The sequence below is a fragment of the Poeciliopsis prolifica genome, unplaced genomic scaffold, assembly GCF_027474105.1.
Source record: "Poeciliopsis prolifica strain line A6 unplaced genomic scaffold, Auburn_PproV2 SCAFFOLD008, whole genome shotgun sequence".
Classification (NCBI taxonomy): Eukaryota; Metazoa; Chordata; class Actinopteri; order Cyprinodontiformes; family Poeciliidae; genus Poeciliopsis; species Poeciliopsis prolifica.
In genome coordinates, this window is record NW_026562383.1 from 1629995 (window position 1) to 1647500 (window position 17506).

Genomic DNA, 17506 nt, shown 5'->3' on the forward strand with positions numbered 1-17506 from the left:
GCAGGGAACAAGACCCTTAGCTTGGTGGTACAGTGCAAAATCCAAACATTCCTGTAGTCGTTTACTAAACAACTCAAAATTTGTTTAGATCATGTTATTTTGCAGTTTCATCACTGTTGTGTCCAACCTCCGGTTTATTGTCTGCTTGAGTCTTGTTTATTTAGAAAGACTTTAACTAATTTCCTTTCATCGATTGTTGGCAGTTTGGGTCAGATTGTTGAAACTTTGACCCAGTTGGTTGTTCCTACCAGACAATAATTTCAAACACAGGTTAGTTTTGGAAAGCTTGCATTGGGCTTCAATAGACTTTCCAAAGTTATGCCCCCAAACCTTTAGAGGATTGATCGAACCTGCTTCAGAGTAAGAAAACGGTTCGATTTTATGTATTGATGCTGAATGTTTTGCTGTCGGCTTGTGGTGACACAGATTTCTACTCTGTTCATTGAGGTTCTGCTGGGCCTGCTGCTCCAGGACCGTGGACATACACCCCGGCTTCTTGGCTACTGCGGAGATCTCTACATGACAGAGCAGATCCCCAACGGGCCCCTCTATGGGTTCTCATTGCCTTGGCCTCTTGTTTCCTGGGTGCCAGGAGGTTTGCAGCGCACCATGGACCAGTGGTTCACCCCTTCCTGGCCTCGCAAAGCTAAAATCTCCATGGGCCTGCTGGAGCTCGTGGAGGACATTTTTCATGGTACCTATGGGAGTTTTCTGATCTGCGACCTCGCTGCCATGCACTTTGGTTACACCAACCGCCATGAGCTCCGGCTCATCAACACGCAAGTGTTGGTCCCTGAAGAGGAGTTCAAGCGCACCATGAGAGCCCTGAAGTGTGAGACAGACGCCGACTGTGTGTATGGAGCGGACTGCCAGACCTCATGCGACTCCTCTGAGAAGCGATGCAGGGAGGAGCCGGTTCAGCCCAACCTAGCAAAAGCGTGCGGCGTGTTGAAGGACTACATCCTGCGTGGGGTGCCTTCAGAAATGAGAGAGGAGCTGGAGAGGCAGCTGTATGCCTGCATGGCTCTCAGAGGTAACGCTGGTCAGATGAACATGGAGCACTCGCTCATCCTCAACAACCTGAAAGCTCTGCTGTGGAAACGGATCTCACACACCAAGGACTCATGATGTTTGGCATTGTCGTTTTGAAACCATGATCATCAGGTCTCCAAGTGGAGCAGAGTGAAAGCAATGCTGTGATTTATGAGTAGAATATATATTGAAATCATATCTATCACCTTCTAACACTTGTGAATAGAGATGCACTGATGAGAACTTTGGGGCCAATTTCGAATTTCTATAAAGGATGATCAATTTTCACACTGCGATTTCTCTTTTAAAACTAGTGTGAGACAACACTAAGACACGATTCCAAATATTTTTCAAGCCTGTTTGCTGTGAGCGGCCATATTTAAATGGAGCAGAAACAACAACAAGCAGGTGTGTGAGAGCAGTAGCTTTGTAGCAAAGTTTTATTACTGTTTTATAGTCAAGAAAAAAAAGCGATTGGACATTTTCAGCTGGATTTAGCATTTTATTAGAGATTAGCATAGTTAGTATTAAACAGTATTATTGATGTGTAATCTCTTTAGAGTATTTTGATATTTTCAAATTCAGGATGTTCCCTTTAAAGATAGAAGTTTAAATTTCAAACAATTAGAACAAAGCACCTTTACCATGATGCGTTCAGCCTTCCTATTAGGTTTTGCCCTCCTCCTGAAAGGAGGTGCTCTAATTCATCTTCATTTTGTAATGCAGTGTGATATTTAAGTGCAGCACCTTAATTTAACTGTTTGAAACTATTTGAAACACCAAATGTACTGTAAATAAGTTAGCAAGTTTAATATCTTTTGTTTTTACTCCTTGGAACAGGTGTGTAAAATATACAACCACAACAAAATAAAATCAAATGATGCCGCTGGGGGGCCCCTGGTGGTGTTGGGGCCCCAACACCACAGCTGCTTTACTTGCATTTGACCGGGGCCAGTTAGAGTAGGATTTTATTTTTAGTTTCTCACCAGTCAGGTCTGGTTAACCAAGAAAAAACAACAATTTGCTGCGCCTTTATTCTTACAAATGATAAATCCAGTTGACCTACCTCCTCTCTTCCTATTCTAAAAGTTTAGGGCCTAAAAGCTGAACTCAGTGATTGTGTGTTCTCATCAGGCAAATCTGAAACAAGTCATAGATGGTAACGTTGTCTGTTGTTCACCGCGGTGGAACGTTATCTTTGAGATAATGACTCAGTAACGAATTCACTCGTTCTGCCAAAACCCTCCTGCAGCGAATCTACATCACCTTTACTCTGATATGAAGAAGTATTAGAAAATCAGAGTGCACTTTTAAATAGGATGAGATAAATATTTCATCTAATCCACAGGGGACCACTGTTGGCACTTGCACTCCTTTATTTTTTGAACTACATTTAGAAAACAAAACAACACAAAATATAAACAAAACATGCACATCAAAAATGAAGCTTAAAACTGTTTTATATCTCACTAAATGACAGTTTTTGAGGTTAGAAAACAAGATTCTTTCCTACACGCTTAGAACACACCATGACTTTAGTAAACTCAAACAGTGATAGAAAGATGAACTACAACGAGGCAACATAACACTGTTGACGTAAACTATGGTACAGCTGCTTAGATGAACCTTCTATCAACAAGAGATCTTGCTGTTCTTTTAAAGAAGCTTTGCTTTCAGTTTCTTATTATCACAACATGAGATGTAAAGTCATTGCTGAAGCTGGAATCTGAAAGTTGAGAGCTGGTCAAAGGTTTACATTATTGTGCTGGATTTCCTGATTTTCAACAGGCTCTTTCTGGGCCCAATGATTGTACAACAAGGTGTGTTTGTGTCTTACAGGTTCAGGCCGTTTGATGTGATCATAGAATATGCTGTCTGAACTGTCTTGACAATTTCCTTTTATCAAGGGTGACAGTTTGGGTCAGAGGAATGAGACGTTGATGCTGTCGGGTGTTCGAACTGGAAAACAGTTCAACGACATTTCATAAATGTTTTGGTAATGCATAAAGCCAACTAACAATGGAGCTGACCCTAACCCACACCACTAACGGCCCGTTTACTCCCTGTAAATCAGCTGTTAATAAGCTCAGGCTCCATGTAAAAACAGAAAGGGAACCAGAAGCTTCCTGTTTTCAAATAAACCAAGCATATCCAACCCTGGAAACAAAGCATTACCATAGGTACTGCTAAGTTAGAATGACATTCTGGCAAATGTGGCCTACTAATTGTGTTCAAAATGATAGAATTGAGATGTTTTTTTTTTTTTTAAATGATACATTTATTTTCAGAAACAGAAATGCATTAGAGAGGAAGAACATGCAAACTCCATGCAGAAAGACCCGACGCTGGGATTCAAACCCAGGACCTTTTTTCTGGAAGGCAGCAGTGCTACCAACTGCTTTCCTCTGTAAAGTATTTGAGATCATTCTGGTAGATCAGCCTGTTACTTTCAGCAATTCCATTTCTGCTCTCCCTTCAATCAGCGTTTCAGTCAAAGAAGCTTGTTCTGGACAACGCCTGGACCAATATTCCTCTCCTTCATCCTTTAAATGAGAAACCAACTGCTTAACAACTAGAACCTCAACTGATTGAATTTCACACTATTATTTTGAACTCACCCCCTTTTAATTAATGGGTACTTTACCCAGAATCAGCAGACTGCAGGACATGTCAGCTGGTTTTCCATTTCTCCACTCCATCTAGAGCTAAATCATTTTAGCACCTAGAAATATTTCTACTAAAAACTGATGAGTCGGTCTGATGTCGCTATTTTGAACATGATCTTAAGTGTTGAAGATTGTGAACCGACTGATGGCTAAGAAATGAAGATCAGAAAAGCTTTGACTTGTCCAGGTTAGCATTGTCTGAGATGGTAAGACAGGATAAACTGTACTCTACTCCAAACTGTGACTAAATGGAACTGCGTAAACCTTTGACCTCAGTGACAGGCCTTCATTTCAGTCTGAATGTCTTTATGCTCTCGAGCACAGGAATGTTTTTCAAAAATGTCTGTTTTCGAACTAAGATAATCCCTTTTGGCGCCATGTTTGTTGACATGATTAGAATTAGTGGGTCAATCATGACTATGACACTGCTGCAGAACACAGTGGTGGATGATCTTTCCTTTTATAAAGGATGTTTCTGAACGTAGCAAAACCAATCTCGGTGTTTGTTCTGCCCATGTCTTGAAAGAATTCTTTTATTATTATCAGACCAGAATATGGAGGTTCAGATTTTCTCCACTGCTTTTGTCCGGATGAACTCTGAAGGACACGGATCAGGACCCATCTTGCTGTGTATCTGTGTTCATCATTCGCTGTACCGGACAAAAACCTTCACATATAAATTTTTCATGTTTGTATTTCTCACTAAAATAATCTGTAAAATGGTCTATTTTTAATCCTGTGTCACACATGATGCTGAAGTTATTTTAAGAATGTTTACCGTCGATGGAAATGTGATCTTAGACACCCAATGCTGAATTATTTTTTTATCATTCCTTTTCATTGTAGTTGGATTCAAGTATGATTTCAACCACTGAATTGTAGACTGAACTGACCTGTAGAGCACATCAACATTGCAGCCAGTGCTGCCTTGAGTTGTGATGTTTACTATTTGAAGAAACCAGCATGATTTTTGCACAATTAAATGCCATACCACTTACTGTCCTGAATGTAATGCGTCTTTATTAGAATTTACTGGAGAGTTTGAGCTCCAACATTTTAAAAGATGAGTTGTTAAAACAAGTTGATGTTTGTTTTAAGCAGAAATGACTCAAAAGAGAAAACCAGTAGAAAAATGTTTAACTTTGACCTCAAACTGAATCAGAAAACACTAAACCAGAAAGTGATTATCATTACTTGTGTTGCATGTTCTTTTAAAGTCACTGTTAGAACTGAAAATACCATCTTTACCATCTTATAGAACCAAGCAATCAGTAGGATTTTATTGTACATGCTCAACAGGCCGGCTACTGTCAGCAGTTTAAAGCTGCACTGATTGCAGATTTATGGCAGATCACTGATCTTTAAAAAGCCTGACTTGCCAATTCCAGTTTTATCCAATTTTTCAATTACAAAACAAAAGATTCTGATTCACTTTGAAAACGCTTGAGGTCCAGGGTGAAGTTTTCAGTCAGTCATGACTCGGGGAGCGAATCTGAATCAGCAGCAGTTGGTCTTCTGTTTTATTTAGTCCAAAAGTTTGAGCAGCCGCCTGGGAGATGGTAGAGCGCTCGATGCTTTCTCTCCCCTATAAATATTTTATGTGGATGCCAATTAAATTTAGATTTTTAGTTAATGCTCTAATGACTATGGTACGGTTGTGCTGATGGAGCAGCAGACTGGAACTCCACGGGCTGTTAAAGGCAAGGTAAGACACCAGAGGTGACATTAATAGCTGCTGGGTTTCCTGAACTCCTCAGGCTGACCTCCACGCCATGCTGCACCTGAAAGTTATTGATTCAAAAAGAGCCCCAATCACGTTTTGAGTGCATTTGCTGTATGGTACTGATGGCAGATTTTAAATACATTTTAAGTATGATTTTTATTCCTACATGAATCCAAATCATTCAGATTTAAACAGTTCCAAGTCTTAAAGGGGCAGTATGTACTTTCCAGCCATTAAAACTTAGTACAGGAATGGGAAATCCTGGTCCTCAATGGCTGGCGTCCTGCAACTCCTGGATTTGTTCCTGGTCCAACACACTTGAATCCAAAAGTTGAATCACCTCCTAAGTGCAGTCAAGTTCTCCAGAGTCCTGATTATGACCTCATTATTTGACTCAGGTGTGTTGAAGTAGATACATCTAAAAGTTGCAGACCGGCCCTCGAGACCTAGTTGCCCACCCCTACTTGGTAACACAATCAAGTAACTATGTCACCTTTAATTGTTATAAAAATCCTCTATCCCTCAAATATGACTTAAAAGAAATTCAACTTTACAATTTAATCCCTTGAAATTGGGCCTCCGTCTCTTTAATAAACTTGCTCTTTCCAGTACTCCACCTCCAGGAAGTCATCACAACATGGCTCCTCTATTAACCATTTAACATCTTTAATCAGTGTTGGACTAAGATGAAGCTCCTATAAGCAGCTCAGCAGATGCATACTTCATCAGGTGTTTGCTAATTGCCGCTGACTAGTCTGAAGGAGCAGAGTGGGCGGAGCTTTGTGAGGCATAGCTGAAGCTTGAAAACTGCAGCTCAGAGGAGCAGCACCTCTGTCCCTCCCAGGCGTTTTACATGGGAGATGAAAGAATCATGAAAGAATCAAGACAACACTCCAGGTATGTTTTTGATGAGGGAATAAAAACCTGACGTATGTATATTTTAAAAATATATACTTTACACAATACTGCCCCTTTAACTTTAATGTATCAAAGACACCATTACTGACTGACAACTTAAAGTACTTTTATATAAAACATTGAGACGCAGTGCTTTAACCTGAACCACGAGACACCAGTAAGAGCAGAGACACAGGATTGACTTTAATAGATTTATTTGTCTGATGCATTCTTCCGCTAACCGTCCCCAGCTTCTTGTTCTTGCGCTCGTAAGAAGCTGGCCTTTTTCTGGGCAACGCGGTTCTTCCTCTGTGCCAGGGATAACTTGGCGCGGTTCCACCTGCCAGACGACAGACAAAAAGCCAATTCATTAACATTCACGACATCAGCAGAGAAAAAGTAGGCCCACCTACGAAAGGCATTCTCCATGCAATACACCAGAAATCTGCCATTAAACACATGCAGTTTTTTTTTTAAATAAAAAGTCTACATTTCTGAGTCGAGCTGGACTCACCTCTTCTTTGTGACGTCTTTTTTCGGTTTCTTTTCATGGACGGGATTGGCTCTGATGGCGGCGTGTGCTTTCTTATACATCTCTTCAACCTGAAAGCAGAATTGGATCATTTCAACGGTGGATCAGCAACATCTCAGTCTTCAGAAGGATTCGCTGTGCTTCTCTCAGACCCGTCTTGAAAAGGACAGTGGACATCAGCCAGTGCCAATGAAGGACCAACTACATTGAGCTCAGCCGCTAGTTTATCATCACTGAGAAGCAAATTCCAGGACAAGAGCTGAGCAGCAGAATGTTTGGTGAAGTTGGTTTTCTTTCTGAGCAGGAGGGGATCCTACCGTGTCCGGTGCCACTCCGTTCTTGATGAAGCGGGAGAACTGCTTCTTGTAGGCGTCCTCGTCCTCCTCCATCAGGTAGGACATGTAATCCGCTACATTCATGCCCATGATGTGTTTTCGGTGCACCTCTGCGTTGAACTCTTTGCTCTCTGCGTCGTAACCGGGGAAACGTTTCAAACTGCACGGAACAAGATAAAAGAGTCAGGAAGTGAAGTTCGGACTGATTCTACTTTTCCTAATGAAACCTGAGCCAACAGAAAGGACAGTAAACATCAGCCGGTGCAAATGAAGGACCAACTACATTTTGCTCAGCGTATGTTTATCATCACCGAGAAGCAGAGAAGAACCAGGGACGGGGTGGGACGTGTTGGACTAGTTTGACCTTCTGCGTCACAACAAAATGAAGGACCAGTTCCAGACGCGCTGCAATGTGACGTCACACGCACAACAGAAGGGAGTCTTCTCTTTTTATAGAATTTAGGATGATCATTTGTGGAGCCAATTGTGCAACAAAACTTTGTTTGTGCAGAATTGGAATTGGATCTAGAAGGTATGTTGATTTTTACTCCAGCTCTTTCGTGGCTGTGTGCTGACATTTATCTGGCTGCAAGGCAAACAGCTTCTGGTGAAACGTTAACTGCATTGATGCAGCCACATGTTTCATGGAGGTTCTGCTGTAAATATTAACCAGCTGTTCAAAAGGAAAAGGGACAAAACAACAAGTGAGTTGTTTCCAACCCTGACCTGTCCTTCTGTTTACGTCCATAAATCCAAATTAACAGAAGCTGATGAAAGAAGGCAGAAACTTGAATACGCACAAGACTAAGTGACTCCAAAAGAACAGCAAATCTGATTATTTTTAGACAACCAGTCCAGAAATAATTCACCTAGATGTGCTTTATTAAATGTTTCATAATCAAAACGGCTGACAGAAAGAGGCTGCATTCATCAGATCCACTCATTATGAACTGTTTGATTTACATATTGTGCTCAGGTTTAATGCAGTGTTGATGCTTCACCCCTAGCAGCAGCTCTGACCTCTCATTAACCTGCACCATCAACTGTGGAACAACTTTCCACAAAAACCTGAGGCAGAAACACGCCTGCAGTAACAAACAGGAAACCAACATGGCTTCAGCTTCACTGTTTATTAATACTCTGTGTGGCAAATTGGTGACTGTATTGTAATTATGCCCCTCTATTATACCAAAGAAAGAAAAATGAGCATCACAATATAGAGCAAGTATGTCATCATCTCAATATTCATATAGCAAAGAACTGCTTACATGGCAATGACTGTAATAAACTAATTTTTTTATGATAATACAACTGGTGCACCTGACTTTCTTTCTTCAGTTTTACCTGAGAACAAACCCAACAAAAAATAAATCCGAATTAACTGGACGATTGGAATCATTTCACAGGCGGTCAGATATCGCCATCTGCTGACCATTTTGGTTGTGGAGTCTTTCATACTGTTTGAACTGTGTCTGAAGAATCTCTGCTCCTTACAGCCCAATCTACTCCACGCCTTGATACAAACATTATTCTATCACTCACACACAAACACACGCACGCACGCACACACTGACCTGTGAGGAATGGCCAGGCCTCCGTCCACTGCCCCCTTCAGTGCTCCAAACACCTTGTTCCCTGTGGTGGTTCTGGCCAGCCCAGCATCCAGGTAGCAGGTGAAGGCGCCCGGCTGCCCGTCCACACTCTCCACGTTGAACTCATCTCCCGTCACCTCCACCTGGCCCTCGTACACCTGATCCATGCCAAACTTGTGCAGCAGCTACAAAGAAAATAGTTTTGGGTTTTTTTTCATTGTCGTTTCGTTTTATTTGTTGTGACTTTTGGCCTGTCAAATTCAGTTTTAATTAGCTTTCAGTGTCAATTTACAAGTTTTTCTTAGTTATTATTGGCTGTCATGATGTTTACATTGCTTGGGTAGTGATTGCTCAACAGAAGATTCTGTTGAAAAAGTTTCAGTATGTTTCAGTTAGTTTTATAAACACATGATGTAGTTCCAAGTTAGTTATTTTTTCCCCTCCTTAATTGCCGTTTTTAATCATTTCAGTTACCGAAAATGTCTTCTCAGTTTCAGTTTTGCTTGGCTTTGATGACCTACAGTAACCTTGGTGAGAAGAACAGCTGTGGAGGTGTAGAGGTCAGATCTTTCTGTGGTGGCGTGCTCACCCTGCGGGCCAGCAGCAGCCCGGTGCAATACGCTGCAGCGTAGTTGGTGAGCCCCACGTTGATCCCATATTTGGGCAGCTCATGGGAGTAAGCGGCGCTCACAATGTGATCTCCCTCGATCTTTGAGTAGGCGATCTGGACGACAGGAAACAGAAGACGGTAAATTGGACCTTTATTTTTTTTAAAGGAAAGTTTAAGTGTGTGTGTGTCAGAGGCTAACCTGGCAGCAGATATCCCTGTTGGACATTCGGACGATCAGCCGGTACTTGGGGGTGTTGTACTTGTTCTTGTCCTGAACAACCAGCCGTTTGCGGGCGTAGAAATCTGTTTTCCCCTCTGATAATTCAACAAGATGCAGAGTCAGCGGCTCATTATTCTATAACTTCCAATTAATCCGATTACCCTGCTATTTTTTTTTTTTATCAAAACACCTGAAGCAAACTAGTATTTATGTAGTTGTTTGGAAAACAAACGGAATACAAGACGTTTTTAAGAGAGGAAGAACCTTCATGACCTGCCAATCAGTGATCAGAACCCACCCAGAGAAAGCTAGTTACATAGTATGATGATAATATTTATAACAGCAGAACAATAATCAGAGAATTTCATTAGATATGTATAGATGATCCCAAAACTGTGATGAATTTTCACATTTCCACAACTCTCACAACATTTTAGCTACAACCAGAGGGCCAAAAATGGCCCCACATACTGTAATGTTGACCCATGTGCATTTTGTTTTATTCCTATTTGTATTGGAAACAACTTTTTTTCCCCAGCACATAAACTACACTATAGACATTCACTAGGAATCCCAACTTGGTGCCTGTTGGTTGCAGCTCTTTACCTCTTCTTCTTCTGAACTTCACTTCATATCTCTTGAAGTAGGCTTTGCTTTTCACCACCTTGACGAAACCCTGCGAACACACACAAACACCAAACTATCATCTGTTGAGGAGCAACCAGAACTTCTGAGTTTCTGGAAAGGCTCCAGGAGGTCAGCTGAGACCCAGTCAGCCATGAGTCGCCACGCTGGAGCTCAGCGGCTCACCGGCCAGAAACAAGCAAACATCCGCCGGCATCCAGCTCCATCCGCTCCTCACACAGCCGGAACACCGCTGCGCCATCACACACGTCTCCATATAGTCCGCCTGCCCGACATTACACGAATATGAACACTATTTACTTACCATTTTCCCCTAATTTTCACTCCTCTTCCTACACTGTTCAAAAACGGCCTACAGAACACGGAAAGCCACCGCTTGCAGTCACTACTTGTCTTCCGGTAAAAAGCGCCGATCTCGTCTTGCGGCAGCGCCACCTGCCGGATGAGAAGGAAGCTTCGTTCACAGACACCGACAGAGGGCAGCAGGACACAGCGGCGTGATTCAGCTTAGCGCCTGGAATGGTGAGAAATAAATAAAATACACGTACGTCAAAATAAATAAAATAATGGAATATAATAAAAAATGAAAATGTTTACTATGACCCCTGTTTTACTTTGATAAATAGTAAAAAAAAGTTTAAGATTTTTGTCACTCCTTTACAAAGTGAAACACGTTAATAATTTACACTCACAATAAAATATTTCAAGTCTTTATTATGTTGATGACTACAGACAATGAAAATCCTAAATTTGAGAAAGGTAGAATGTTGAGAAAAAGTTATAAACATAAACTGGTGTCATTAATCTAATTATCTTAAAGATTTCCAGAGTTTCTTTCACTCTGGCTCAATTGGACATAATCTCAGGGAAGACTGCTGACTGGACACATGACCAGAAGACAGTTACTGACACCCAGCACAAGGAGGACAAGCCACAAGAAGACACTCTCAAAGAAGCTGGTGTTCACAGAACGTGTTCTTTAAAAGTTGAGTGGAAGGAAAACATGTGGTAGGAACCAGTGCACAAGCAACAGGAATAGCTGCAGCCTTGAGAAGATGGTCAAGCAAAACTAGTTCAAGAATCAGAGAGAACTTGAGTGAATTGAGGCCCCAAAAAAGCTTTGAGTGAATGGACATAAACAGCCTGACATGCCTATTTAAAATGTCCTTTTTTACTAATCTTATGTAATCTTCTAATTTTCCGAGACTCTGAATTCTGGGTTTTAATTATCTGTAAGGCATACTCATCAGAATTCGAAAACTTTCATTTTGGTAATAAAAGTTTTGAATGAAAGTGACAAAAAAAAATGCTTCATTCCAACACACCTCTACATTCTCACGAAATATTTTCTTTTGTGTCAAGAAAAGCAAAAACACAACAATTAAACAGTTCCAATTTAACAGTTTAGTCAGCTACACTCAGTTCTAAAAATGCTCTTTACCTCAAAATGCTTTAATCATTACTAAATAATTTTCCTGATCAGTCATAAATGATTTCTCTGCAGGGTGATGTAAGACGATGTGCTGGAGAAAATATGATGATCAGCTGGAACTTTACAGCACACATTGAAAATACGGGATTTTAAACATTTAGATAATAGCAAGTTTCTTCTTTTTTTTCTTTTAGCTGTTTTCAGATTAAAATGTTGATCATTTGTCCCATTTGTTTACAGCCTCTCAAACAATGTGTGTGTCAGAATGTGTTTGAACGTCAAACCTGACTGAGTTTGAGCTGTTTTGCACAGAACAATTTCAGTTCATCTACGCGAAAATCTGGTAGAAACATGTATGAAATAAGACAGCGTTTACAGGAAATGGTGGTTCTAAAACGTTTGAACACAGAAGGGCTACATACAAATATCTGCCACACTTTTATGATTTCTTTATTAACAAAAAAACTCAATATGTCAATTTTACAATTCTGCTCTACATCTTGTTTGTCTATCACAGCTACTGAAATTGGGGGGAAAAAAATCAAGTGATAGAAATAATTCGGGAGGTTCTGTAAATCAACTCAAATACCTTGTATTCAGAACCACAGGAAGTAGTTCCACATCACATCTTCAAGTTTGATTTAGCCTAGCATGACAGTGCTTGTGTTACAGGACAGAAGATGGGGACGTTTATTTGCATCAGACCAAGCAGGTCAGCATTGTCAGTGACGGTTCGTCAAGATCCATGTGAAAAGAAAAATGTTTCTATGATGACATTTACGTTTCACGCCGACCCAAATCCACTCTGTGATGTCCTGATGACTGTTGTTTGTCCCTTGGTGTGCCAGTGACATTTGGAGATGCTAATGCTGCGTCAGCGCATGTTGTGAAATCAAGCTTCTCTGTAGAATTATGACGATTAGGATCAGTGATGAAATCTGTGATGTTTTGGGCGGATTTTAAATCCTCTGAAAGGTCACGATATTTCACAACTGATTCCGCCCGTGAGACAGATTTCCAGCCCAAACTACAAGTCAAGACATAAACATAATATTGACGGAGGAGAGACTTATTTGACCCTAATTACAACATAAGTGATGACAATGACTGGTGAAAAACTCCAGCTATGTCACAACGTGTATCTAATCCATTGCCTGTACATTGCCTCCTAAAATTATGGAAAACTCCTTAAGCTCTTTCATATTATCTCACTTTAAGGTTCTAAATGCATAAGGAGATTTTTGAGATATTATGCTATAAATTAATACAGGAGAATATGTAGATCAATTTTGCATAATTTTATGAATGTTCTTCCTCAACTTTGCGTAAAAGTGGTTAAAACCACACTTTGTTGTTGACTTCACAATTAAAACATTTCCAAGTTGGTTTTGTGAGAGCCACCTGTGGCTTTGGGGCCACAGCTTCTGGGCCCCTTCTCTAGAGTGTTGCCTAGCATTAGCTTTCTGCCCACAGCGCTGAGCTGCAAGAAGCTTACGTGTTGTTCTCGTTTGACCACAGCACCTTCTTTCATGCGTTTGCTGCGTCTGGCAAACTGCCAGTGAAACTTGAGGACTGTCTCTCAACGATAGCTTTCTTCTCACCTCTCTTTTCTGACGGCTGGAGGTTGAATTGCACAACTCATAACTGTCCTGACAACACATCTTTTCATCTGATCAGAGGATCTCCAGAGTTGCATTGGGCCTCTTGGTTGTTTTGTTGGTGATTATTTCCCTTAGAGTGTTGGGATGCCCTTTTTGTGAAATCGACTTTTTTTTTAGTTTCACATCATGTCATGATGTTATATCCTCGTTGAAAACAAACACTGAATGTTGTGTTGATTCTTTCATGCAACAATTCAGCTGTGAAAAACGCCTTGGAGGTTTTGAGAGCATGAGTTTTTAAAGAGACAGTGTCCCTATTTCAAGGCGTTAAACGACAAAGTCACATTTTTTAAAATCATATTTGATATATTTTTTGTATTTAAAAAAATCACATTATTTAACTGTAGGTAACACAGTTACTTGACTGCGATAAAAAAAAAAATGCCGCTAAGTGCTGAGAAAATACATAAAACAGCATCTTTAAACTTCTCACCAACTTTTCCCAGCCTTTTGTGAAGGCTGCTCTTGATTTTATTTAAGTTATCAATGTAAAGCAGGCTGATCTATTTTTGAAACCAAGTATAAATTTATTCCCACTTCATATTTTAAGAGTACAAAAGGTCAGCTTGTCGCATTAAATGCAGATGAAATTCATGGATTTTTTGATTCCAAGATTTAAGAAAACGTCTGATTGCAACATAGCATAACGTGAAAGAGCAGAAGGTGTGTGACTGCGTCTACGAGCCACGTGTGGACATAATCTTTAACCTTCCCTCGTTGGTAGCCACTTAGATTTAGATCTCGATAGGTTAAAGTCTAGCTCACCAGCTCACACCATGTTTCGTCTCGATAGCTTCTTGTTTCAGCCAAAGTGCTGTTGATCGACAGCAGATTGCAGCTGCCAAACGTTAAGAGACATGAGGCCACCACTCTCACTCTGCTTTATAATACCAGCCAGGTCTATCTTTTAAATCTACAGTTAGACACATTTGCAGCTTTTTTTTTTTTTTTGCTTTGCATTTTTTCTTCAAAGTTTAGATAGAATGATCACGTCGCCACAGTGAAGAGGGTTTACACTGTGGCAGGAAGTGGGAGTACCCGTACAGAACTCATGTCTGCTCAAGGAGAACATGCAAACTGCCCATTCAATAAATCAAAATATTTCTGAAAAGTCCATTTATTTCAGGAATTATCACTGAATGAAACATATTGCAAAGATCAATTACACAGAGGTGGATGTCTGAGAGCCTTTATTTTTGCAAATTGTCATGATTTCCAACTTACAGGTAATGATTATGCATTGCACATTATTATACAGCATCATTTAGCCGTGTTGTCTCTGCTTAATTCATCTGGTGGAAGAACTCCAGCAAAGGTCTCCTTTAGACAAAATGGCTGCCAAAAAGAACAACTAGGTTCTGCATTCCTCTTTAATCCAGCAACCTGAGTGATAGTTTTTCCCTCCATTTTGGTTAAAAAAAATCTGACCAACCTCTGAACTGCCAGCATCAACTTTAAGAAATGACCCAACAGTTTTTATTTAGATAACTTGAACATTTTTCTATTTGCTGTCATGACACACTGACAGCAGCACAGACAGCGTGTCCCTGTGACAAGGCATTCATCAGCAGAGAAAAATGACCAAAAGACTCCTCTCCCATAGAAGACCCGTCTGTTCCTGCGGTGCAGTATGGAGATCAAAGTGTCCGAATCATGAAGCTGTGATTAACTCGGGGTCAGTCAGGAGGCCAGCAATCAAAAGTTCATCATTAAGAGAGGAGGAACATCAAGCTGCAAACCTTTAAGGTCATTATTTCACACTTATTCTGAACAGGTGAATCATCCTCGAGCAAAACAATAAAAAAAACCAGACATTTAAAATTTCTGTGATCATCTTTTTATTAAAATGATCAGAAGATGATCATGAAAAATAATTTGTGATTGAAATTGTTTTGATTGGAGTCTCTGAACGGATGAAGTAAGAGTGAGGTAACACTTTCTAAATGAATGATTATGATGATTATCTGAAGAAGTAACAACATGACTCCATGAAGGGTTGACAATCAATTCAAATCTTTATGATTAATTCATATGTGAGAGAAATGTGAGTTTTACCTTCACTAAGAATTAGAGGGAAAGCATTCTTATTATTAATTTATTATGACTCATAAAAAAAAAAAAATTTAAAAAATTCCCTTCTCACCCACCGCGGGTGGTTCTTATCCTCTGAGCTCGGGTCCTCTACCAGGGGCCTGGGAGCTTGAGGGTCCTGCAGTATCTTGGCTGTGCCAAGGACTGCACATTTCTGGACTGAGATGTCTGATGTTGTTCCTGGGATCTGTTGTAGCCACTGCTCCAGTTTGGGGGTTACTGCCCCGAGGGCCCCGATGACCTCAGACATATATATATATAAATTATCTATGTTGCTCCACACCATCAATCTGATCACATCAAACACCGTTCAGCAGAGGCAGACAGGATTTAACAAGTTTTATGGGCTTTTGCACTTTAGTGTCTATAGAAACCCAACAGAAACCTGCACTACTGGAGAAAGACTGACGTATTTTCTTCAATCTGAACGATGATGGGTCACTGTTAAAATAAAATGTTCTGAACTCTCAATACTTTTTGCCCCACATGGTGGAAAACACAAAGCTCATCATGAAGCTGTGTTACGGACTGAAGGACGTCGCTGTTTCTGAAGGACAGTTTGCTCCCTGGCTGTAGTCATAGCACCGTTCTGTGGAAACCAGAACTGTTATTAAGGCGTAGAATGAAGAATCAACCCCACACAGGGACTCAATGTGAATATGTGACTAAAATGATGACACAGGAACTTTGATAGTTCTCCAAATTTCTTCACCAAAAAAAAGATTCCCCCCAATGGCCAAGACAATCTAATCTCAAATCCAAAAATTTGGCAGAGGCTTAAACATCAGTGACAGAAGATGAATATGGCAGAACCTCCGTTAAACACTTCAACTTAAATAAAGTGAAACTGAAACAGCAAATACTAAAGGTTGCATATTAAACTGCACAACAGCATTATGGAGCAAATACACAGCGGTTGCTACCATCCAATGCTGATGACACACACACACACACACACACACACACACACACACACACACACACACACACACACACACACACACCACACACACACACACACACACACACACACACACACACACGCACGCACGCACGCACGCACACAGACACACACACACACATACACACACACACACACACATACACACACACACACACACACACACACGCACGCACGCACGCACCACACACACACCCCCCCCCACACAAACACACACACACACACACACACACATACACACACACACACCCACCCCGACACACACACACACACACACACACCCCCACACACACACACCCACACACACACACCCATACACATACACACACACATCATGGGCTGGCTCGCACTGCCTCTGTCAACATTTACATATCGTCAACTTCCTAAAATTACGGCCTAAGTCATTTTCAGATGAAACCAGATATTTTACACCCAATAAAAAGACACCAGCCCATTTTTACCTCACTGTCTGAAGTTAAATCAGACCAAAATTTTCTATTTTAGCTCAGTTAGAATTACCAAAATTATTTATATTTTCTAAATACCAGAAAACTTAACAAGAACATATTTTTAGGGATTTATTTATTTTGTAAAAGTTTGCATACATTTGATCAGTCTCTGAAATAACTGTCTTTAAAAATATGTTTATCAGATAGACATCACTTTGGGCATCCTAACTGAGCAGGTTTTGGTTTGCAAGAAGGTTTTGGTTTGATTTAACTTCAGGCAATGGAAGAAGTGTGTATGTGTGTCTTTCTATTCTATGCATGTAGTTTCAGTACATGCATGTACTTCTTACAACACATCAGAACTTCCTGGTCAATGCTGAGTGATGCTGGACTAACCTGAAGTCCATGATGACATTAAAACCTGCAGCGAACTGCATGGAAGGCCATGCTGATGCTGATGCTGCTATCAGGAGGGTTATTTCATTTTTCCTCTTTAAATTTGACTTTATTTTCCCTATAAAATCAACAATCCAAACAATTCAAGAGATTTACAATGAATTATTACACGTTTGGTTATTTTGAAGGATGAAATGATGTGAACAGTTTAAAAATACAACTTGTAAAGAACCACAAGTCTGAGACTAGACCAAAAGTAAGCAG

General features: G+C 40.5%; 2 protein-coding genes across 5 annotated transcripts in view; one reads left to right on the forward strand and one right to left on the reverse strand.

Moving 5' to 3' along the window:
* Window positions 1-4700, forward strand: part of dipk1aa (divergent protein kinase domain 1Aa) — a 29835-nt gene extending 25135 nt beyond the window's left edge. For all 3 annotated transcript variants that reach the window (XM_055033028.1, XM_055033027.1, XM_055033029.1), the window contains one exon: window positions 448-4700. In XM_055033028.1, the coding sequence (XP_054889003.1) occupies window positions 448-1128 (681 nt within the window). In that variant the 3' untranslated portion in view covers window positions 1129-4700. The remainder of the gene's footprint in view (window positions 1-447) is intronic.
* Window positions 4701-6516: 1816 nt separating this feature from the next.
* On the reverse strand, window positions 6517-10669 carry rpl5a (ribosomal protein L5a). 2 transcript variants are annotated; one of them, XM_055033870.1, is made up of 8 exons: window positions 10557-10669; window positions 10214-10283; window positions 9587-9702; window positions 9367-9501; window positions 8760-8962; window positions 7168-7345; window positions 6833-6921; window positions 6517-6658 (listed from the first exon to the last, which is right to left on the reverse strand). In XM_055033870.1, exons 1-8 carry the CDS (start codon window positions 10557-10559, stop codon window positions 6556-6558), a joined length of 897 nt encoding a protein of 298 aa, XP_054889845.1. In that variant the 5' UTR covers window positions 10560-10669; the 3' UTR covers window positions 6517-6555. The 2 variants fall into 2 exon arrangements, with proteins under 2 accessions (XP_054889845.1, XP_054889844.1); XM_055033869.1 differs by lacking the exon at window positions 10557-10669 and adding an exon at window positions 10418-10516.
* Between the last annotated feature and the right edge of the window lie 6837 nt (window positions 10670-17506).

Coding starts and splice junctions, on each gene's coding strand:
- rpl5a (XM_055033869.1), bottom strand. CDS start 10,438: ATGTTTGCTTGTTTCTGGCCG. Junction 9,703..10,213: donor GAAGTTCAGAAGAAGAAGAG/GTAAAGAGCTGC, acceptor TTGAATTATCAG/AGGGGAAAACAGATTTCTAC. Junction 6,659..6,832: donor AAAGACGTCACAAAGAAGAG/GTGAGTCCAGCT, acceptor GTCGTCTGGCAG/GTGGAACCGCGCCAAGTTAT.